Raw genomic sequence first — 24,829 nt, 5'->3', positions numbered from 1 at the left:
CCTCTTGCTATTCATCCGCGGCACACACCTGGTGCTGCTTCAATCTGAAAATATTGCTAGTTTGCTTGTTCCTAGGTAGGGTGTGTATGTGTATGTGTTCGCACATGCGTATGTGTGTATTTGTGTATGTGTGCGCATGTGCATGTGTGCATGTGCCTGTGCATTTGCATGATTTTTATCTGGAACTTTTGTTTTTCCCACAGAGCATTGTTATGGTTCTAATGTTGTTCTGATTGTTCATTCATCTGAAGATCACCTTTTTGATTTGTTTTTTTTTTTAATTTCTCTTGTTGTAATTGGCTTTTAGGTTGTTTGTGACCTCTTCAATATCCAGATGCTATCTCTATTCTTCATTCTGTACGACTAAAACTTAGTCTGTTTTTCCCTCTTTGAATCTCTTCACGTGAATGCTTTAAAGCTTTTTCCCATGTTGGGTGCACTGCACATGAAGCTGCATACGGTTAGGTTGAGCCTTGAACATTGCCTTTGTTATTTATTTATTTATTTAATATTGGTTTGTGTATAACTTGTTCTAGAAATTGGTTTCTTGAGTTCTTTTTTTTCCATTTCTAGAGTTCTCTTCTCTCTAACATTTCTTTTGTTTTTGTTGGTGGATAACATGGTTCCTCTATCTTTGGACTCCTCAATTCTATGCTCCAGGCTTCATATAGCATTTCCATTTTTTTTTTTAACGATGTCTTTTATGTCTGCTATTAACGAAGTCTACATTCACTTGCAGAACTTCCGCAAATTCAAAAACTTATTTTCAATGGAAAAGCCGTAGAAGGAGAAGTGCTAACTGCCATAGAAGTCATTCCAGACAGTGAAGCTCAGCAACATGTCTGGGACAAGTACAAGAAAGAAGTAAAATATCAATGGTAGTTTTCACTTATTTTATTTGTTTGACTTAGGACCAAATTCTTTTCATCCTTTGTTTCCAATCGTATTTTATAGTGCTGACGAATAATGTCAAGGGTCATCAAATACAGGTCCTATTCCTCTGAAATGGGTGATAGCCAGTCGTTTGAGCAATTACCTTCACAGAGATCGTGCTCATATAAAGTTCGGTTAGAGGACATTAATCGCTCCCTGAGGTGTGAATGTATAGTGACAGATGTCTTTGGAAGGTCCAGTGAACCTGCATCAGCTGTCACTGGTCCTGTTACACCAGGTATCCACGTCCATATTCTTAGTTATTGTGTTTTCTTTCAAATTTTGTATGACACTGTAGAGGCTTAATAATTTAGGTTTATCTAAGTGCTCTCCTATTTTTGAACCAATGTACTTGACATAGTGGTTAAGTATAAGAGAGATTTTATCCTTAGATTATAAATGCGGGCATATAAAGATCATTTGTTTCCTCTCTTCTCTCACACACAGACACATGTGGTACAAGTTGCAAAAATGAATTTTTTTTGAGATAAGTCAAAAGTAAACAATACATTGGATATGGATTTGTATGAATTAATGTGATTTATATATGCCACCATGTATATTGGAACCTGATCCTAGGGTTGTTCAACTCGGCAGGTATTCCGAAAATAGATAAGCTCGAGATTGAAGGGAGGGGCTTCCATACGAATCTATATGCTGTTCGTGGTATTTACAGTGGGGGTAAAGAAGGGAAAAGTAGAATCCAGTGGCTGAGATCCATGGTTGGAAGTCCAGATCTTATATCTATTCCAGGTATTCTCAAAATAAGGAATGGTGATCTTTTAATGCTTGTCACTGAAGTCTTCTAACTCCAAGGCATCATTTTGAATTTTGTTCTTTGGAATTCATGGGTATGTAATTTCTTTATGGGATTTCAAGATCTTCATGGTTTTTCTGCGATGCTCTTTTCAAATTATGGTTTTTTTATCATCATCATTATCATTTGAGCTTTATCCCAACTATTTGGAGTCAACTACACGAATTGTGTTCTGCCTTCATAGGTTCAAAGATTTATGAAAAGTTGTGGCAAAGTTTTATGCTGGCTATCCTATTGAATACAACCCTCCTCTTTTATCCTGGCTTGGGACCTGCATGAGCAGCTTGGGATTGGCCATGGCATCTCAGCCTTTGTCTTATTCTCGACGAGCTTCCAAGTTCCAACTTCAGTTCTCCTCCCGGAATTCTTATGCCCATGCCTTTTATCACAGTCCATCTCTCTCTCATATTGAATAACCAGGCCCCCCTAGCTTTTTCTTCAATTTTGACAAGAGTTAAATTATGTTTCTCTCTAACGGAAATATGAAGAAAAATTTAAAATGGGAAACTTTTTCAAAACTTGTAGTGATACAAAAAAAAAGCAAAGAATTCGTTGCATTATATATACATCAAAGTTGTGATTGTTCCTAGAAGCTTACAATTTTTAGTCAATCTTTAACTCTTTTTTCTGGTAAACTCAGTTGCATTTGAGCATGTTTAATTTTCCAAAAAAATGCTGAAAAAAGAAGAAGAAGAAGAAGAAGTTGGGGGGAGTTTGTGTTCATCATCATCATGATCATCAAAGCCTTTTCCCAACTAATTGGGGTCAGCTACATGAATCCCGATCCGTCATTTTGCTCCATAAAGGGCCATACCCTTAGTGATGCCATTCTGCATTCATGATAAGTATTAATAAAGTTTTATGTTGGCTGCCTACTTAAAACAACCCATTCCTTTTACCCAGGCTTGGGAAGGGTTAAGGGAAAGTTTAAGGTTCTTACCATACTTAGAGGAAATACCGTTTCAGAAGAGTAAGGGGTATCGGAGCCTCCCTCAACTCGTACAATTCAAACTGTTCAGCTTTAGCCATCAACTATCCAATAATAGGTCTTTTCACAATAAAATCTACACATACAGTGATGACATTTAATTATGAAGTTTGACCTTGTTAGTTCACTTTTGCAATGGTTAAGAGCATGATCTTTCTGCTTGTTTGAATATTAGTTCCCCCGCTTTATTGATAACCGTTTGCTATCGATAAGGAATTGCTTTTCTTCTCACATCGAGCTGATTGGATTTGCACCAATTGAAACCATAAAATCCATATGCAATAAGGGTATATGATAGATCTTTTTAGATAGTGAATGAAATTCTTCCGTTCTATTCATTGCGACTAGAAAAATCATCTAGTTTGTTCTAGCTCATGATCTGAACAAGTTGCACATACACCCTAGTACATGATCCTCTACGCTGAGGGCATCCTTGAAGAGCTGGGTTTTTTTGTTCGCTTATGTCTGGAATGTACCAATATATTCTTTTTTAATCCGATGTTCTTTCATTTGGGATACCTTTTGTTTTTTTTTTTATGTAGAGCTTATTGGGATTGTGCTCTTTCTGCTTCATGTTTCTTATATAAGTGAAATTCTTGGATGATTGTTAAGTAAAATTGGAAAACAATTCATTTATGGAATTTTGCTTCGTACAGGTGAAGTGAGCAGGATGTATGAGGCTAATGTGGATGACGTTGGGTATAGGCTTGTTGCTGTTTATACTCCTGTAAGAGAGGATGGAGTTGAAGGCCAGCCGGTTTCAGCCTCAACTGAGCCCATTACAGTTGGTAAAGTTTTATATTATGCATTGAGTCATCGAGTTTTTATGTTACTTTATTTGTTTATGGAATGGATGGTGAAGATGGAGGGACCCTGCAGAATATCAATGGTTGGATCGCACTCTCTATCATTGTGGACATGATGGTCCCGTGGACCCTTGCATTTTGATAGTTCAGTGGTTTAAATTATTTCCCTTTGTCTGAAGTTTTTGAACATAAATTGACCTGCATCTGCATCAAATAATTTTTATAGGCGAATTTGGGTTTTGTGACCACCAGTGTCAGAGAACTTGGCCAAGTCCACTTGGACTTGCCCAAGTCATGGGTGCCAAGCCCGGAACCTTGCACATGGTAACTGGCAGAGTTTGTCCAGTTCCCATTATTTTATAATTTCTTTGGCTATACTTTGGCCAAGCCTTTGACAGAGCCTGCTGAGTCTGTCAAGGATGACTCAGGATTGGGACCTTTTCGAGTTCTGACCAGAGTCCATGTTTTCGTACACTGGTCACAAGAATTTTGTATAGAACAAAAGATGAACTCTTTGTTGCCTTGAGTTTTTCTTTTCTAGCCTCAATGGGGCATTGCACATGTCAGCCCAAATCTGTTTTTTATTTTTGTTTGTTGTTATTTTCATATTTGGCTTTGGAGAACGACTAAAATCTCAATGGGGGGAATGGAGGGAAAAGGGTGTTTGACAAGCTTCACACATGGAAATATTTTTAAGTATTCTCTATTTTTTTTTTTCATTGCTTGAGTTGGGAACATGTGCTTTTGCAGAGCCTGATGTCTTCAAAGAAGTGAAGCAAAAGCTGGAGCTTGGAGCAGTGAAGTTTGAGGTGATCACCAAAACATTTACCTAGATCTTTGAAACCTACTGTGTTCTTTTTTGTCTCCATTCCATTTATTTTCTTTATTCATTTTATTGTTTTTTCCCTTTACGTTTGAGTTTTACTGTGTAACCTAATGTGTGTTTTTGAAAGCAGGCTTTGCGCGATAGGGATCGTTCTCCAAAGGTAAAAGCTTCTCCTTTGTCTAGAAATGTGATCTGAGCGCTTGGCTTCTTACTCTAAAATTTGGCCTTCTGCCTTTACCCGGGTTTAGAATGTAGTAAAACTTCTGAAGGGAAAGCATACCATGCACCTGTGGTATATGGTATCACCACATCCTGATGGACAGTTGTAATCAACTGTACCCAGAGTCATTATCTTCACCATCCATCACTGGAAAAGATAGTGGATACAACTATGGTGTAACACATATAGCCCCCAGGTGTATGTTAATTATCCCTAGTCGAGGAAGAGTAATGTTCCATAACTGCTGCTTTGTCTTTGGGTTTGGTTATACTTAGATTCTATGCTTTGACAGACTCAAGTTCAACAAGGAGTCATCGGGGGTCTTGAAAGGAGACTCTTAGAAGTTAATAGGAAGCGTGTCAAGGTTGTCAAGCCTGGTTCGAAGACATCCTTTCCGGCAACAGAGATTCGTGGAACATATGCACCTCCCTTTCATGTGAGCCCCTCTCTCTCTTTCTCTCTCTCTCTCTCTCTCTCTCCTTATATATATATCTCTTTATATATATATGGGTGCGGTTTGTATAAATTAGAGCCTACCTTCAAATAGTGTCGAGGAATGTAGTTTCAATACTGAATTTTTGTTATAGCCTTAAAATATATTTTCATAGTTATTTATAAAGTTTAAAGCTTCCAAAATAGTGTAGATTGAGATATCTATGAAAACTTGAAAAATCTTTAAAATTGATGGTCCAAAAATGCGTTACAAAATACACTATTTTCAAAACTTGAAATCCATTTTTTTCTCATGTCCATGCATCTTGATGTCTAGATGATGAATTTGAGGATATTTGGGCATCAAAACAACCTCTTCTAGTGAAAGTTTTGAGGTAGGCTCGAATTTGATTGTTTAGAGCCTCTGCTTTATATAGATTTTTCCCTATATATATATGATATGAAATTTGGAGTGTGTATTTATCAAAAATAGGAGAATCTACTACAAATATCAAAAAAATAATTTGTAAAATATAAATTGACCAAAATACCCTTGAAAATTTATGGGGGTATTTTGGTTAATTTATATTTTTTTTCATATTTTTATTAGGTGCACTTTACTAAGATGTACACACGTTTCAATTTTTATATCATTCTGATTCATTGAAAAAAAAAAATGAAAATTGAAACTCTACTGGGCAATCATGACTATGCGATGAACTTTGAATGGTGATGAGCATAGGCGAAATCACTGCTCATTTTTGCCTATTGGGACGACTTTTCCTATATATATATATATATATGCACACATACGGTGAGTTTTATATAAGGTGCCCACCTTATACTATAGAAGTAAGGTGCACCTCTAAATTTTGCTGGAAGATGTAGTTTTAGTATCAAGAACTTTATGATAACTTGAAAATCTATTTTCACCCCCTGATTATTTACATATATATTGTGCGGTCTATCTAAGGTGCTCACCTTATATTATAAAAGCGAGGTGCACCTCTAAATTGCTCTGGAAGATGTAGTTTCGGTGTCGAAACTTTATGATAGCTTGAAAATCCATTTTCACCCTTGATTATAAAATTTGAAATTTTAAAAATGGTGCATATCGCGCAGATCCATAAATAATTGAAATCTTGAAAATAGACTGTCCATATGACTTGTTACGAGATGTATTATTTTTAGAACTTAAAATCTTTTTCCTTCCCTTATAATCCATATATATTGTGATTGAGATGACCAATATTAGCATTTTCCAACTTCGGGGCACTTTTTTTTTATAGATTTTAAATGGGCGCCTTACTTCAATACCTTATATGTAAACGGTACAAGATCAACGCCTTATATATATATATGCAAAAGATTCTATGTTCCAATAGGAGAATCCTGTCCATTTACTCCCTCAGTTGAAACTCAAGCTAGGAGTATTTCTCAGGGATCCATTTCGGGGACGTAACCTCTTCAACCTAATGACTAACCTCAAAAGAAAAAAATTTGAAATTGCACTCTTTATGTGCTTGAAAAAAAGTAACTTCCCAAGATTGAATGGTGGGATCGTCCAATTCTTGGAGGGTGAGATCCAAGTGTAGTACTCAACTTTATTTTTTTTTTTTAAAATAATCATCTAGTGATTTACTTTAGTGGACCTCAAAACTTTGGATCGAGAAAAAACTCCCAAGTAGCTCTTTCACTTTAAGGTGTGCAGTGTATGCTCCCCCGAGAGATTATTATGCATACACACACGCCATAATATATATATCATCGAAGCTTTATTCCAATTAATTCTATGAAAACCTCTATTTGGACAGAGATAGGAAATATAAACTGGTATGATGAACTTGTAGGATAATAGAAGTGTATATATATTACATTATGAAAAATATGAGGGTGGGCAGGTGGAGGTATTTCGTAATGATCAACATCGATTGAAGATTGTGGTGGATAGTGAGAACGAGGTGGATCTCATGGTTCAGACACGACACATGCGTGATGTCATTGTCCTCGTGATCAGGGGCCTTGCTCAGAGGTTTAACAGTACCTCCCTCAATTCCCTTCTGAAAATTGAACCCTAGAGAGCGAGAGAGAGAGAGAGAGAGAGAGATGTGTATGATTGTGTGTGATTTTGCAGTTTGTAAGTATTGTTCTGTTTGTTTTATATTGTTGAGGGATTTGAGTGGGGTGGTTGTAATATCAAGCATTGTGCTTTTCATCTTATTTTCTAGTTTTTCTTTTTGTATTTGTAAATTATTACATCAATGGAATATTTACTAGTTGAATTTTAGTGGTAGTTTATGTCTTTCCAAGTCCTCTGTGATCATCTTAGGTATGATTTGAGGACAGGATCTGGGTAGATCATTTTGTGTGAGCATATATGGTGTGGTCCAGTGGGTCCAACGTGTACATATGCACCGTGAAGTCTTTTTCTTTTTAAAGAACGTGTACCTTTTTTTTGTTTTGTTTTTGTTTTAAAGAACATGTGTCAATTTTTATGCATTTGAAATGGATCTAAAATAATGATTTCCTTGTTTAGACTTTCCCAGTTTTTTGTTTTTTTTTGTCTTTTATTCAATAATGTGTCGTTAATAGGGTAGAATGACAGACCAAGATTTGTGTAGCCGATTCCGATTAATTGGAAAAAAGTAATGATAATAATGTTTCACTATGTCTTGGATTAAATTTTGGAGCCTTGGAATAGTAATTGTGTTATATTGTCTTTTGAAATGATAAGGCCCGCTCCAAAAATATAAATTTAGAAATTTAACTGTAGATGATTGAAGTCCAATTTTGTTGTGATCAAACTCGGGAAGGGGCTCATTGGGGTCTTGATGTTCAGTCATAGGCCCGTAGTCGGGTTAGTCAGAGTCAGATAGAGGCACTTTAAACAATGAAATTGAAAAAAAAAAGAAAAATTACATACATATTTGCTACAGTTTTTGTTATTACGGTTCTATAGAATAGTTTTTGTTATTATCATTGTGTTTGTTTTTCATGTCAAAATAGAAATTAAAAAAAAAGATTATTTTATCTTTTTTCGGTTGTTGAACAACTAAATTTGAAGTATTGAATAATCGGGTGAATTTCGGTTTGTTTTGAATAACCGAAAATTTAAAATTTTCGGCTATTCAATAATTGAAATTTTTTCTTTTGTGGGTTTGGGTATCCTCTTCTACCTCTCTCTCTACATTACATGGGTAAAAAAAGTTTTTTTTTTAAAACTCTTCTTCTTATTGAGCTTTTTTTTTTTTTTTCTTGGGTAAATTCATAATCTCTGAGATTTCTCTTAAATTTCGGGACAACTAGTTGTTCCCCTTGATTTTATCGAATAGTTATGACTTCATACGCCATAAGATTTTTTCTAATTTCATAATCCCTAAGATTTCTCTTAAATTTAGGGATTCAAACTAGTTGTTCCCTTTTGATTTTATTGGATAACTATGACTTCAGAGAGGTACAGAAAATACGCCACAAGTGCGAGAAAATATTTTTCGGTTATTGAAGAATGGGTTCTTCAACAATAAAAAATTTTAAAGTTTTTGTTATTCAAGAAGGGACATTGGTCTATTTTCAGTTGTTGAACAATTGAAAATACTTTGAATTCGGTTGTTGAACCACTAAAAAAGGGTAAAGTGGTTTTTTTTTTAATTTCTATTTTTACATGAAAAAATGGACACGATGGTAATAACAGAAACTATTCGATAGAGTCGTAATAACAGAAACTATAAAGGATATACATGTAATTTTTCCAAAAAAATATTTGCAGAGATTGTATATAATATGGCCGTACAAAGAGTTTACAATCTCTATAGGCCATTGGTTGTGAGATTCGATATATTGAAGTGTGTTCGAACCGTCGAGGAATTTCATTTTGTACTTAGGATTCAATCAATGTCACATCTCCATCTGATTTCATGTGTAACAGTCAATAATAATTGTGACTTTTTTATATCGGAAGTAAATGATCTTATTGTATATATTTTTTAACATGCAAACAGTTTTTATGCGGCAAGCCTGCATATTGTAGAAATGCGGGCTCGGCAATAAATATATTTTTTAAATATACGTTGATCCTAACGATTAGAGAGCATATAATCTTTAACATGGAGATCTTGAATATGAAAAAATAAAATTGAAAACTAAAAATAATAATTATAGTAAGAAAATATTTGGACTGTTAGTTACAATTATTTTTAGATGGACCATGCATCCATCTTTAAGATGGATGCTTTATACCTTTGGACAACATATTGTAAAAATGCAGTCTAGCTCGCATAAAACAAGTTTCCTTTTAATATTTCTATATTTTGGGCTAGCATATTTTGTTCTCTAGAATTGCCTAGTCTTCCAATTTGGGATGACTCAGGTGGTGCTGGGATTGAGTTGTGTCGGATTTTGGTCAACTTGGATTTTGATAGATCCGACTAGGTATTGGTTAAACACAGATCCAACCCATACCTGTGTTGGGTCTAGACCCAACTCATCGGGCCGGGTTGGTTCCTAGTCTAGAAATAAAAGAAATATAAAAAACATTATCTGTTGTATGATACATAGTTATTGTATATTTTATATGTACCCAAAAACACATAAATTCTGGTTTGGGTGGGGTAGGGTTGACCTCGATCTGATAGGATTCAAGCTGGATCTGAACCTAGAACTGACCCGACTTGGTCTCGGTCGAGTGGACCCGGACCCAATCCATTGGGTCCGTTTTGTGGATCCAAACTTGGACCTAGACTTGGTTGGATTGACTGGTCTAAGAGTGACCCAACCCGTTTCCCACCCCTAAGCTCGGGCTAGGATTGAGTTAGATCGGCGATTTTCCAATCATTATAACCATTAGAATGCCGTAGTTGAGTAACATAAGGTAATGAGGAAACATTACCTCTATGATTCCGGATCCTTTGTAGTTCGATTCACTCACCGCTACTTCATATCGCTTTTAAGGTAGGAAGCAGCACATCAGATGCACGGTCATATATTGATGCACGGTTATGTACAGATTGATAGTGTTTTTCATTTATGGAATTACTGCATTTGTAAGGAAAAGGTTAGAATATGGTCTTGGCCTTGTGAAAAAAAGTAAAATCACATCTCAAACCTCATGAAAAATTGCAGTTCCAAATATTGTCAAATTGATCATCTCGACCTTTGACCATTGAATATGAAAAAAAAAAAGATTTCAAGCGGTAAAAATGGTATATCTATATAAAGTTTTAAGCTACAAAATTTAGAATTGGTGGTGAAAATAGATTTTCGAATTTGTTGATGGGATTTTTGAGTTTACTCTTTTTTGATGGTGTCTAGGCCTTAAAGAAACTGCACCCTAGTTGGGGTAATTTGAAAAGAAATACGACATACGAACTTTCCAAACCAGCTACTAATATTGACTGGCTTTTGCTCCGCCTCCTATGGATTTGACAAACTTTTATATCATTTATTTCTTAACCTTTGGATTTTACAAACTTTTATATCATTTATTTCTTCACCTTTGGATTTTACAAACTTTTATATCCTTTATTTCTTGTTAAGAAATATATGAAAATGGAGTTGATGGAAGGATGATGGGAAAGAAATAAATAATCACGACATAAAAGATAAAAATACAAAAGATGAGAAGTTTGTGAGGGAATTCACCTCAAATATCTCTTCACGATACTTAAAAACAAATTCTTTTTTCTCAAGATAATTAAATTCCTAGGAAGCTCTTAAAAAATCTTGGTCATGCATGCTATTTAATCCTAGCCACTCAGTATTAACTTAAAAATAAATGACTTACTTTTGCCTTTAATATAATAAGAAATAAAAATTGAAATAAAAAGAATAATAAAACATAATAAAAACTTTATCATATTAACCTAAAGTAGCATACTACAAAAAAAAAACTTTTAAATCTCCATAATATATCCTTAATTCTCTTAATTAAAATCCAATAAAACCCCAAATTTATCCACCTCTTGCTTGCGTTAATCTCCTCAGGTTGAGAAACTCATCATCGATTTTTTAATAGGGCTAAACTGAAATCGCATCAAATCCATATCATTCTTTTGCTTTCTTCTCTTTCGCCTCTAAAAGTAGGAATGATTGTGAAGATACCTAAAAAAATGGATCAAAATATGGAGACGGAGAATTGATACAAATATTTTATACTCAATCATCCTTTCGTCATATATGATTTGTCCTTGACATTGTCGTCTTCAAAATCCAAGGTCTTGCCTGAAACAGGATTTTCCACATGATGGTGAGGAAGCTGGATCTCAAGAATATCGTTTGTTTTGTGAATGTTTTATTAAAGGGTTTTATCCTTGGACCCTTCACTACAGGTTCGCTAGAATGATATGAAATTCAATTCCTTAACTATTGTTGCCTTGATTTCCAGCGACATGCTGAAGCTCCAATCAATCCACTAAAGCTCAAGTTGCTTGAGTTAATTGAGCAACACCTTCGTGGATTGTCGCTTTTAGAGACATCCGAAACTTGCTCTCATATTGATGCATGCATGATGGAAAGAAATAAATAATAAAAAAGTACAAAAATAAAAGATGGCAAATTATACAGGATCGGCAAGGGAGTCCATTCCCAAGACCAAAAACAATTTTTTTTCTTCTCAAGATAACCATGGTCATAGACAGAGATAGAGACCTCCTCCCCCTTAAATATAAGAATTTAGGTAACTCAAAACCCTAGATTGCGTTTACGGAATCCCTTCCATTCATTCTATTGAATTCTAGCCACCTGTTATTAACTTAAAAAATACCAATAAAATAAGAAATAACAACTAAAATAAATAATTAAAACATGATAATAAGTTATTTAACCCTAGTAACATGAAGTAGAGGAGTGCAAAATTAATCCTGAAAATCCCCCAAATTTATCCTTTAATAATCTTAATTAAAATCCATGAAAAAATCCAAATTTGTCCATCCCGTGCCTAGTCAGGAATCCTTGGCGTCATGTTATGGTTCTGCCACTTTATCTCCTGCGGTTCGAGAAAAGTCATCCCTAACTGGAGAAGGCTAAAATGAGATCACATGGAATCCACATCATTCTTTTACCTTCTTTTCTTTCGCCTCTAAAAGCATGAATGATTGTGAAAATACCTTAAAAAACAAATCAAATATGAAGATGGAGGAATTAATATAGATATCTTAAACTCAACCATCCTTTTGTCATTGACATTGTCCTCCTCAAAATCCATGGTCTCACCTAAAATAGGATTTTCCACATGGTGAGGAAGCTGGATCTCAAGAATATTGTTTTTTATTTCATGTTCCATTGAAGGGCCAAATCCTTGAACTCTTTACTGATCGGGGCCACTGGAGGTTTGTTAGGAAAGATATGAAAGTCACCTCCTTAACTATCGTTGCCGTGATTTCCAGTACCGGTCTCCAGATTCCTTTCATGCTGAAGCTCTCCATCTGCATACTCCAATTAATCTACTACTTTTACTAAAGCTTAAATTGTTTGATTTAGTTGAGCAACACCTTCATGGATTGTCACTTTTAGAGACATTGAAAACCTGCTCTGATTATGATGCATGAGTAATTGAAAAATAAATAACCATAAAAAAAAAAAAAAAAAAAAAAAGATGAGAAATTATACTCGCCCTCAAGGTCGGCAAGGGAGGTCATCCAAAAAATCTCTTTACAAGACAAAAAACAAATGCATTCTTCTCAAGCTAACCATGTTCCTAGAGAGGGACCTCCTCCCCCTTTATAAGTGTTCCTAGAGAGGGATCTCCTCCCGTTAAATATAAGAATTTAAGTAATTCAAAACCCTAGAGAGCTCTTACACAATCCTTCCCATCCATTCTATCTAACTCTAGCCACCCATTATTAACTTAAAAATAAGTAACTTATTTTACCCCTAATAAAATAAGAAATAACAACTAAAAATAAAAAAATAATAAAATAATAATAATTAGTTACCAAACTCTAACAACACGAGGTAGAGGAGTACAAAAATAAGCCTTAAAATCCTCAAAACATATCCTTTAATAATCTTAATTCAAATCCATGAAAAAAATCCAAATTTGTCTATCCCATGCCTACGTTTGGAACCCTTGGTGTCATGTTGTGGTTCTGCGAGCTACCCAAGAGTCCAATTATGAGAACTATGATTCATCTTCACCATTCATCCTTGGGAACTGACATGGATATCCTTGAGATGTATGATGTACATACGTAGGCGCATACAGTATAATTTTCCTATTGGATATTCTCTCAAATTTTGAGCTCACTGAGTTGGTGGCAACTCATCAGAATTCCAAGAAAAGTCATGACTATCTGCATTTTAGTTTCTCAAATGATCAGTTATCAAGGAGTGACGTGCCTCAGTTTGGTTTAGGGGTTGAAGCTGAAAACTTCTTGCGAAAACCGGAAAAATATGAATATATCATATTATTATTAGCGTTAAGTATATGATACACCACATGGAGATTAGTCATCTATTCTATTGCTCGATTTAAAGGGACATATGTTTCCACTAACTATGATCTTCTGGGCCTGGGTGGTCCGGGTGGCAGGGTGCTAAGACTTCTGAAATTAACATTCATAAAAAATCAACAAAAAAGTTATTACTTTCTAAAGTGGATACAAGGTGGAGGTCAGTTTTATCAAAGTTTTGTACAAGAAAGTTTCTCAAACAAATACGCTCTTAACATGGTTTTCTCTTAGCTGGTTTTTGTGCTTGTCTACGTAGTATTGTCAAATATTTGAATAAATTTTTTTATCACTATTAAAGCCAATATTTTCAAAATATAAATGCATAAAATATAAAATAAAGCCAAGGATAAGGATGGGGAGCCCAAAATAGGCTGATTCTTGGCATCAGAGGGCATGCAAATGAATGAAATAAGGGAATGATTCTTATCTGTTAAATTTCAAAATGGGTGTTTGTAAGAATGTTATTAAAGAGACATAAAGTTTTAAATTTTTTTTCTCGGACTTCATGAGTCATCCCAAATCATCCAATTTAATATCTAACGAGTGAGAATGATTATAATCTTCATGTACAAAAAGATAAACGCATTAAAATGTAAGATAGGTCCAAGGATACGGATGGGTTTCCCAAAATAAGGCTGATTCTTGGCATAAGAGGGCATGCAAATGAATGAAATAAATGCATTAAAATGTAAGATACGCTAAGGATAAGGATTGGGTTCCCAAAATAGGGCTGATTCTTGGCATTAGAAGGATGCAAAATGAATGGAAATTAATGCACAAATTGCAATAGAGGGCAAAGGATAAGGATGGGGCTCCCAAATAGGGTTGATTCTTTTCATTTAAGCCAAAATTTTGCCTCTCAACTTGCTAATTTTCTTTATTGCTTTGCTCTGTTCTCTCTTTACACTTACTCCTTGACATGTTTGCCAAATGTTCTCTCTCTACCCCTCTTTTCCTCTGTTACCATGGAGAGATAGAACCTAACTGGCTATGAATAGGAAAAAAGGAGCTTATGGAGATTGTTTATATAGAATTCCCACCATATCAACTCACACACCCCACAGCTCCCAAACACAGTTCTCTCTCTTCGCTTTGTAGCTTCTCTCTTTGCCACCTTGTTTAGTTTCCTTCCCTATTACTGGTTTTGCATGTGTATTCCTTTTTTCTCTCTTTTATTGAGCCTAGAGTCTCTCTCTCCTTTGTAGTTTCTCTCTCTGTAACCCTGTTTAGTTTCCCTCTCTACCTACTTGTTTTCTATATGTTTTCCTTTTTCTTCTTATTATTGAGCCTGAGACCCTAACCATACATTATAACCAAATTAGCATTAGAGCCTTCCTTGTTAATAAGCTCTGCAAGAACAATGGCCTCTTCTTGTCATGAACCAGTTTTTCTTTTTATTTTCCCCTTTTTTTATATTATTAACTTGATATTTTATAGAAGAAACCATTTTTTTCTTCTTCTTTCTTAATGTTAACTTGAGACTTTATTACGACTAAAACTTTAGGCATCATGTTGTGGCACCCCACCTTTGACCACCCAGGTCTAGGAGCCATTTTTCCTCTTCTTGTACTATGGTAGTGACTCTCAACACTTTGGCCTTACCTCTAACAACCTTGCGAATCCCATTCGCCCCCACTACCTCCACAATCAATCAAACCTGGAAGTGGGCATGGAATCAAAAGCTTGTCATGTGCATACTGTGGGAAAGAGGCTTTCCATATCTGTACTAAGAATGTGAGTTCAGGACTTTCCATGTCTTGGTGGCCACCTAAAGTGCCACAGAAGAGCAAACTTCAACTTGGAAAAATCTCAAAGAGATTTGACCTCTCCATTCAGTACGATGTCAAGACTGCCTTAATGAAAGCCACCAACATCCGTCCTGAATCAAACCAACAATAACAACCTTTAAGTGATTTATTCGTGCTGCGGAAACCAACTGCAAAATGAATGGATCGAGCCTCGCAATGCACTACCATTGTGTTCTTTTTTTATTTTTTGGGTGGCTCAGCGGTAGGAATCGAACTTGAGATGGAACGTTGCTAGCATCAACTGCTAAGCCAAACCAGATTCCTGCACTACCATTTTTAGGTTTGTCTGAAGAGTCATTTAGGCTCAATATCTGTAAACGTAAGAAACACACTTATATCTGTGCTATGGATACAAGTTCAGGACTTCCCATCCTTTGGTGGCCACCGAATTGCCATAGAAGAGCACACTTTGACTTTGGAAAGATCTCAAAGGGAAATTGGACCAGTTCAATGTCAACATTGCTTTTGTGAAAGCCACTGACATCGGTCCCCCATCAAACCAACAACAACAACATACTTGAAGGGATTTATTCATGCTGAGAAATCAACCGCAAAAAGAATGGACAGAGACACGCAATGCACTACCTTTGTTTTTGATAGTTCAATGGTAGGAATCGAACTTGAGATGCAGCATTTCTAGTGTTATCTGCGAACCACTTAAGCCAAACCCGATTCCTGCACTACCATTTTTTAGCTTTGTCTGGAGAGTCATTTAGGCTCAATTTTTGTAAATGTAAGAAACACATTTATATTAGTACATCAGTTCTATGACCAGTGAATGAAAGTTTACTATTAATAATAAAAAAGAAACCAAAAAGAAGTTCAACTGAGGCATGTGCCTCTCTCTCACCCTCCTCACATCACCCTCATCCTCTTCCCCTGTATTATCCCTCACAAAGGCCTTTTGCTCTCTCTAATGGATTTAGACCAATTCTCTCTAATTCCTCCAAACTCAATCTCACTCAAATTTTACCAAAGAGCATCCTCTGTCTTTTGGAGAGCAGAGATTTAACTGTGTGAGAGGTCATCAAAGAATTAGTAGTCTTTTTTATTTATTTGAATGCTCTGTGCCACCATTTTTCTCGTGTATTTGCCCTCTTTTCCTTTGTTTTTAACAGTGTAATTGCCTTTTTTCCCTTCTATTAAGTTTAGAGAACCAGTAATACACTTCTGCAAAATCATTATTAAAGCCAGCCCTGCTACTAGAATCAGCAAATGTAATGGCATCTTCTTCTTCTCATGAATCCTTGTCTTCAAAGTTCCTGAACCATAAAAACAGCTATAAAGTATGAAAAAAAGGAGGGGAAAATCTATATATAAAAATAAGTAATGTATGTCTATATCACTATTTGCTTTGAAGTTTCATTTATTATTATTGTTTTGGAGCATAGTTACCGCAAGCACCACAATAGGGGGTCGTTCTGGCTCCGGAATCCACATCCCGTGATCCGAAACCGACCTGGGACCCATACACATAGCTCACTAGCTCATATGAACATATGGGCCCAATGGCTCAGATTGAATCTGGGCCGATCTAACGGTTACGACCTTATTTCGTATTTAAATTTTAATATTTTTTATACAAATCCAAATAATTTAAAATTTTAGGTGTGTATTCTTCTCTTCAATTCGAACCTAATAAAAATATTTTAAAAATAATTCGAAAAAAAATAAAATTGACTAAAATACCTCAGGGGTATTTTGGTCAATTTATTTTTTGCAAATATTTTTTTTGATATTTTTATTAGATGATAATATTTTTGAAAAATATATGCTTAAAATTTCAAGTTATTTAGATTTGTAGAAAAAAATTAAAATAAAAATATGAAATAAGGTCGTGACCGTCAGATCGGTCCAGATTCAATCTGGGCTGTTGAGCTCATATGAACACATATCTTCATATGAGCTATTGGTTAATCACACACATACGCGCACACACACACACACACACACACACACACATATATATATATATATATATATATATATATATATATATACATCATTCATTATTTTTTAGAATTCTGATGGAGCATTTTTTAGGCCAAATGGCATTACATTCCATTCGTATTGTCCAAAAGGTACATTAAATGTTGTTTTATATTTATCTTTTTCTTAAATTTGTATTTGCCAATATCCTGATTTCATGTCAAATTTGGAAAAGATACAAGCATTATCTACTCTATCTAATAAATCATTTTTTATTAGGAATAGGATATCTAATCCATTGATGATGAAACCAAAAATAGAATCCTCACCAATACAAAACAATGGACCGCCAGAAATGAATAAAATCAAGAAATAATTTATACTGAAAGTGACATATATATATATATATATATATATATATATATATATATATATATATATATATATATATACCCACTAGCTCATATGAACATATGAACCCAACAGCCCAGATTGATTCTGGGCTGATCTGACGATCACGGATGTCAGGTAGTGTTTGAATTTTTTTTTACAAATCCAAATCACTTGAAATTTTAGGTGTGTGTTCTTCTCATCAAGGCGCACCTAATAAAAATATATAAAAAATTATTCGTCAAAAATAAAATGATTAAAATACCCCCTAAAACTTTTCAGGGGTATTTTTATCAATTTATTTCATGTAAAATATTTTTTTTGATATTTTTTGAAGATTCACCTATTTGTGATGAACACACGCTTAAAATTTCAAGTGATTTAAATTTGTAGAAAGAAAACTAAAATTCAAATGCTAGCAGACATCCGTGATCGTCAGATCGGCCTAGAATCAATCTAGGCCGTTGGGCTCATATGCTCATATGAGCTAGTGGGCTAACCCCAGCTTTTTCCATATATTGAAATTTTAGGCATGTGTTCTTCTCAGCACCTAATAAAATTATAAAAAGAAAGTATTTGTGAAACAAAACCAAAATACCCCCAAAACTTTTCAAGGGTATTTTGATCAATTTATTTATTGTAAAATATTTTTTGGATATTTTTTGAAGATTCACCTATTTTTGATGAACATACGCCTAAAATTTCAAGTGATTTTGATTTGTATAAAATAAAATAAAATTCAAGTACTATCCGACTAGCTTATATATATATATATATATTTATGGGATCTCGCTCCCTTTTCTTGGACTCTTGATCAAATGAGCACATGGCACATGGATCTCAATCCCCACTTATCACGGTGCTTGTTCATTAAATTTGTGGAATATGTTCCCTAAATCATAAGGTCTTCAAATCTAGAAATTTGGGAGTGTGATCCACAAATGAAAAATTTATCGAAATTTTTTTCCATTAAATTTGGGGCTTTTTTTTTTTTTTTTTCCCAATGTTTTAACAGATCCGCCATTTTGCGGATTTTATCTTCGATTCACAACTATTTTGGCTCAAATTTAGTTCATTTTGAAGGAAATGAACTACTGTTATGTTGTTTTAAAACCAAATCACATGTAAATTGATCCCATTGCTAGCGTTCCTGACAAACAATACTATGTCTTTCATAACGATTGTTATTTTTTATTCTCAAGAGAAAAATGCCTCAATATATATTAAGCTGCAATTAAAAGTAGATATACATGGTATTTAACGTTTACATATATATATATATATTAAGACATAGTCTGCTGTTTGATTTTGGACTTGCTCGAGTCGATCGAATTTCGGACTTGAGTCGTCGAGTCCAGGCCGAAAGGCCGCTCAAGTCTCACTTTTTTCAGAATTTTTAGAACTTTTGTCATTATATTTTTGACGGTTTGATTTCGACTTTTGCAGATCAAACTAAGGGGATACCAAGGAGTTGAGGGCCGAGTCTGACTTTTTAAATAAAGTAAATGTTGCATCTCCGATTAGTAAGATTGCGCTAAATATGTGAAGAGGAAGGGGCACGGCAAGGAAATAATGTAACTTATTTCGTTGCTTAATTTGTGGTGTAATTTCTTTGTGGAGCTTTATACATTTTTGTTTTGCCCCTTGGGGAGAGGGAGGACATGACTCCAAACACTTGAAGTTTCTCTCAAAAACCCCAAACAAGCCAAAACTTTTCTTTTGGCTTTTTTACCAGCTGCAAAAAAGTCTTGCATAAGGGGCTTCATTGGTACCAACAGTCAATATCTTTGCTTTTGACTTGTAAGTCGTATATTATTATAGTGTGTTTTTTATTTTTATTTTATTTCTGGCATTCGATTTATAATTGTGTTTATCTATTCCGCATTTAACCGATCATATACACGCTTTTCGATAAAATCCTGATATTTGGGATTCTTAGTCTTGCAAGTTAGAGGTTAGTGCACTTTAGAGCTTTTGTTATTTAAATAATTGACTTTGTAAAAATTGGAAAATTTATTTAAATAATTGACTTTGTAAAAATTGGAAAATGAAGAAATGAAGTCACATTTAAAAAATATAATTTGTGGAATCAAGCCACTTACTTTTCGGAAAGGAAAAAGTATTTGGTAGGTCAGCCAATAAACATACTTATATGCCGGGGCCCTTCAAAATCTATCTTAAACATGGATTTTGGATCTAAATTTTTTCGACTTGTTAATCTCAACTATAAGGATGATAATCAATCTGGAATTTTTTTTTTTTTAAAAAATAAAATTAGTTTTAATTTTTTTTTTCTCCACCATAGCTTTCTAGTGGAGGAACCATTTTGAAACGTCCATTGTATATATGGGTGTTTGAGGTTTAAAGGGACACACAACCGTAGATGAGTCAGCTAACTCACTGTAACCACGTCCTATTCGAAAACACATTTTGCATAATTAATACACTTTTGAAAACATATCTTGAGGAATGAAAAACATGGTTGGTACTAAATGTTGGCAACTCTTTATTTAAAGAAGGTTGGCAATGCCAATCCTTACGTATTGGCTTCTCACAAAGAAAAATGAGGCTTAGATGAGAAATGAAAAGTGATCTTTTGAAAGCTTCTCCGCATGTGCAACACAATATAGAGCTTAGAAGGAAAAATGAGAGTCATTTCTTGATGGAATTTAGCATGGACATGGACCATACAGCCATTAAAAACTCAGCCGAGTCCACTCAGACTTAGCCGAGTTGCTCGGATTTGGCCCTTGTAGAGTCAGCCGAGTCCACTCAGACTTAGCCGAGTTACTCGGATTTGGCCCTTGCAGAGTCAGCCGAGTCCACTCAGACTTAGCCGAGTTATTCGGATTTGGCCCTTGCAGAGTCAGCCGAGTCCACTCAAACTTAGCCGAGTTACTCAAATTTGGCCCTTGCAGAGCCGAGTTGTCGAGTACAACTTGGTGTAATCACAAAGCCCATCTAAATATGGATTTGGGATATAAAAAATAATTTATACATTGATGTAAATAAAATATTTATATATTGATTTTATAAATCATTTTCACTAAATTCATGTAATATATATATATGTATGAAAAAGTCTTCCCAACACCTATAGGTGAAAATAAATAGTGATTTCGCCTACCCTCATCACCGACCAAATTTCATCACGTGGTCACGATTGTCCGATAGTGTTTTACTTTTCATTTTTTTTTTCTAAAAATTGGAATGACCTGAAATTTGGAGGTTATGTACATCCTACTGAGGCGCATCTAATGAAAATAAAAAAAAAAATATCCGCAAATTTTTTTTTAACCAAAATACCCACGAAACTTTTTGGGGGTATTTTGGTCAATTGTTTTCATGTAAAATATTTTTTTTTATATGTTTCGAAGATTCCCGTATTTTTGATGAATATATTTTCCAAATTTCAAGTCATTCCGATTCGTAAAAAAAATAAAAAATGAAAAATGAAAAAAGAAACACTATCGAACAATCGTGACCGCACGGTGATGAGGGTAGGCAAAATCATTGTTCATTTTCGTCTATAGGCGTTGCGTAGTGTTTTTTTATATATATATGTGGGAAAAATTTATATAAAACCAAGGCTCTAATAAATCAAATTTGAGCTTACCTCAAAAATTTCACTAGAGAGGTTGTTTTGATGCCGAAGTATCCTCAAATTGATCTTTTCGACATCAAGACGCATGGAGATGAGAAAAAAATGGATTTCAACCTTTGGAAATAGGATATTTTCTAATGCATTTTTAGACCGTCAAATTTTAAGATTTTCAAGTTTTCATAGATCTATTGCTCTACACTATTTTTGAAGCTTTAAACTTTATAGATAAAATGGAAATATATTTTACGGCTACCATAAAGATTTCTAGTATTGAAACCACATTTCTCGATACTATTTGAAGGTAGGCTTTAATTTGATTGTTTAGAGCCCAGGCTCTATATAAACCGCACCCTTTATATATATATATATATATATATATATATATATATATATATATATATATATATATATATATATATATATATATATATATATATATATATGGGGGCCATCGCGGTCCATGTATATTTTTTGCATCAAAATTTGCATGAAAAAAATCCCATCATGGACATGCTCTATTCGTGAAGTCTTTAATCCACGATATCCAAAAAATCGGATGGTGTTGAGCTTATAGCGAATTTGCCCATAAGCGTTTGTAATCTCTTCCATATATATATATATATATATATATATAGGAAGATACTACAAAACGCCTATAGGCGAAAATGTACAGTGATTTTGCCTACCCTTATCACCATCCAGACTTCATCGCATGGTCACAGTTGTCCGATAGTGTTTCAATTTTCATCTTTTTTTACTAACCAGAATGATTTGAAATTTGGAGCGTGTGTATATCTTCGCGAGGCGCACTTAATAAAAATATGAAAAAAATAATTCGTAAAATATAAATTGATCAAAATACCCTCTTAACTTTTTGATGGACAATTTATATTTTGTGAATTAATTTTTTTCATATTTTTATTAGGTGCGCCACACTAAGATATACACACGCTTTAAATTTCAAGTAATTTGGATTTATAGAAAAAAATGAAAAATAAAACACTACCGGACAACTGTGACTGTAGGATGAAGTCTTGATGGTGATGAGGGTAGGCGAAATCACTATTTATTTTCGTCTATATGTATTGGGAAGAGTTTTCCATATATATATATATATATATATATATATATATATATATATATATATATATATAGAAAAATAATAAAACCATGTATGTTGCTTAGATAACTATCTAAGGCCAACATCTGGGCCGATTAGACGGTCACGATCTCGTTTCGTATTTTAATTTTTTATTTTTTTAATAAATCCAAATCAGTTGAAAGTTTAGGCATGTATTCTTTAAAAATTAGATAATCTAATAAAAATATCAAAAAAATAATTTAAAAAATATAAAATGCTAAAATAACCCCAAAATTTTGCAGGGTATTTTAATCAATTATATTTTATGGATTATTTTTTTAATATTTTTATTAGTTGCGTTAGGATGAGAAGATGAATGACAAAAATTTCAAGTGATTTGACTATCAAAATTTGTTGCTTAGTCAAGTAAAATTTGAATTTGAACAACTAGTTGCTAATTTTGCATTATTTTTTTTTTCTTTTCTGCTTTCCTTCCTTCTTACAAGTCTTTTTCAACGCCCCCTTAAAAAGTAAAGAACCCCCCAAAACAACATTGACAAAGGTTTGTTTTGATGGCAGGCGGAGAAGGCAATGGTGGCGGTGTGGTCCTAATATCACTCGGGTCATTTCCATTTTCATATTTGTTCAAACCTTTTGTTGAATATATAAAAAGCACTTCATCATGACTTATGTATTGCCTTATGTATTGCCCTGGGATCCAGCATCTAATTTGTTTTGGTGATGCGGAGCTGGTATGGTTTATACCCTTTTCCAGTAATCTAGCGAAGGGATTCGGCTTGCCTCAATGCGCTCAGCTTTCACTCTACTTTCAAAGCTGTGCTAGCAAACCAAACGAGAGGCCTAAGCGAAGTTAGAAGCAGATAGTAAGCACGTCGCTCAGCAATAAGCAATTGCCGCTTTTTTGTCCTTACTTTAGCTCGATATTATAATGTAAAATGAGGTTGTGACCGTCATATTGGCCCAAATTGAATTTAGGTTATTAGCTTATATAGTTATCTAAATAGTATGGCTTGACTATATATATATATATATATATATATATATATATATATATATATATATATATATATGTGTGTGTGTGTGTGTGTATATATGTATTTTTTTCATCTTAGTTGAACTTATTTTTTGTTTAGTTTAGTTTTCACTATTTTTATGGATATAAAAAATATTTATACATTGATATAACTAAATGTTTTTTCATATATTGATTTTATAACTCAATTTTCTCTAAATTTATGCTATATATATATATATATATATATATATATATATATATATATATATATATATATATATATATATATATATATATATATATATATATATTATTAATTTTCATCTTTGTTGAGTTTTTTTATCTTATTTTTGGTTTAGCTTTGTTTTCATTATTTATGTTTTATTTTTTTAATATTTTTGTTTGGTCCTTGTACACTAGTGCGAGTCTACTTCGACTTGCTCGAGTTACTCAGCTCAAGCAGGGCTCGAGTCTCAAGGCCGAGCATAGTTTGTAAACTCTGATACCATAATAGCATGAGAATATTTTAACATCTTTATAGCATGAGAATATTTTAACATCTTTTTGTGAATTTATTTATCTGTTTTAAAGTCAGTGTTCTAAAAATCATCGATTCGATCGGTAATCGATCCGGATTGAATATCGATGATACCGGAAAAGTTGCATGACTATTTTTTTTTTTTTTAATTTATTAAAATCCGTTTTATGGTTTTCTAGCGTCATTATACAGAAAACCTTTTATTGAAATCCGTTTTCTGGCTTTCTGGCGTCATTACACATAAAACTTGACATCTTTGTTAAAATCAGTTTTCTGGCTTTCTGGCGTCATTACACGTAAAATTTTTTATTCAAATCCGTTTTCTGGCGTCAATACACATAAAAACCTGGCTCTGGCATCATTAGACGTACAACCTGGCTTTCAGTCTGCCATCATTACAGGTACAACCTGGCTTTTTGAATCACTATACTTAAAACCTGGCTTTCTGAACCATTATACTTAAGACCTCGCTGTCTGGCATCATTACACGTAAAACGTTACTTTTTCGCATGTGGCATCGTACGACCCCCGTCTTTTACGCCTGGTGGTCTTGCTCTCCTTGTGTGGCTTGTGCCATGTATTTTATACGTGCTCCCTCATCTTTTTTTATGTCGGACAAATATATATATATATATATATATATATATATATTTATTTATTTGTAGTTTTTTCGTTCTATTATATTAATGTCTATTGTTAAAATTAAATTGGATAGATTTTACATGTGTTAATGCGATAACCATTTGCCGAGAAACCGTTTGCTGTTTTATTAGATATTAGGAAAATTGGATAGATGTGTTAATGTGATAACTATGCCGTTTTATTAGATATTAGGCTTAACCATTTGCCAAAAAATCATGTGTTAATGTGATAACTACACTTAAAAGTAAATTAAATTCTTTGTTATAAAAAATAACCTTTTTATTAGATATTAAGCATTAAGTTATTGATTAAGAGAGATTAAAAAGAAAAAAATA

General features: G+C 33.8%; 1 protein-coding gene across 5 annotated transcripts in view; it reads left to right on the top strand.

Annotated features, from left to right (window-relative positions):
• The window catches only part of AIR9 (Outer arm dynein light chain 1 protein), a 30,554-nt gene extending 23,239 nt beyond the window's left edge, over window positions 1–7,315 (top strand). For 4 of the 5 annotated variants that reach the window (XM_011625747.3, XM_020668230.2, XM_020668231.2 and 1 more), the window contains 8 exons: window positions 740–878; window positions 990–1,171; window positions 1,531–1,686; window positions 3,395–3,526; window positions 4,295–4,353; window positions 4,501–4,530; window positions 4,883–5,026; window positions 6,924–7,315. In XM_011625747.3, the coding sequence (XP_011624049.2) occupies window positions 740–878; window positions 990–1,171; window positions 1,531–1,686; window positions 3,395–3,526; window positions 4,295–4,353; window positions 4,501–4,530; window positions 4,883–5,026; window positions 6,924–7,100 (1,019 nt within the window). In that variant the 3' untranslated portion in view covers window positions 7,101–7,315. Of the gene's footprint in view, window positions 1–739; window positions 879–989; window positions 1,172–1,530; window positions 1,687–3,394; window positions 3,527–4,294; window positions 4,354–4,500; window positions 4,531–4,882; window positions 5,027–5,359; window positions 5,484–6,923 lie in introns of those variants that run through there. The other variant, XM_088857417.1, reaches the window with a different exon arrangement.
• The last annotated feature ends 17,514 nt before the right edge of the window (window positions 7,316–24,829 follow it).

This window comes from Amborella trichopoda, chromosome 2 (genome assembly GCF_054954075.1).
Source record: "Amborella trichopoda isolate Santa Cruz 75 chromosome 2, AtrichopodaSantaCruz75HAP2 v2.0, whole genome shotgun sequence".
Lineage (NCBI taxonomy): Eukaryota > Viridiplantae > Streptophyta > Magnoliopsida > Amborellales > Amborellaceae > Amborella > Amborella trichopoda.
Note: the sequence above shows the minus strand (reverse complement) of the source record. Positions and strands in the feature narration are given on the sequence as shown.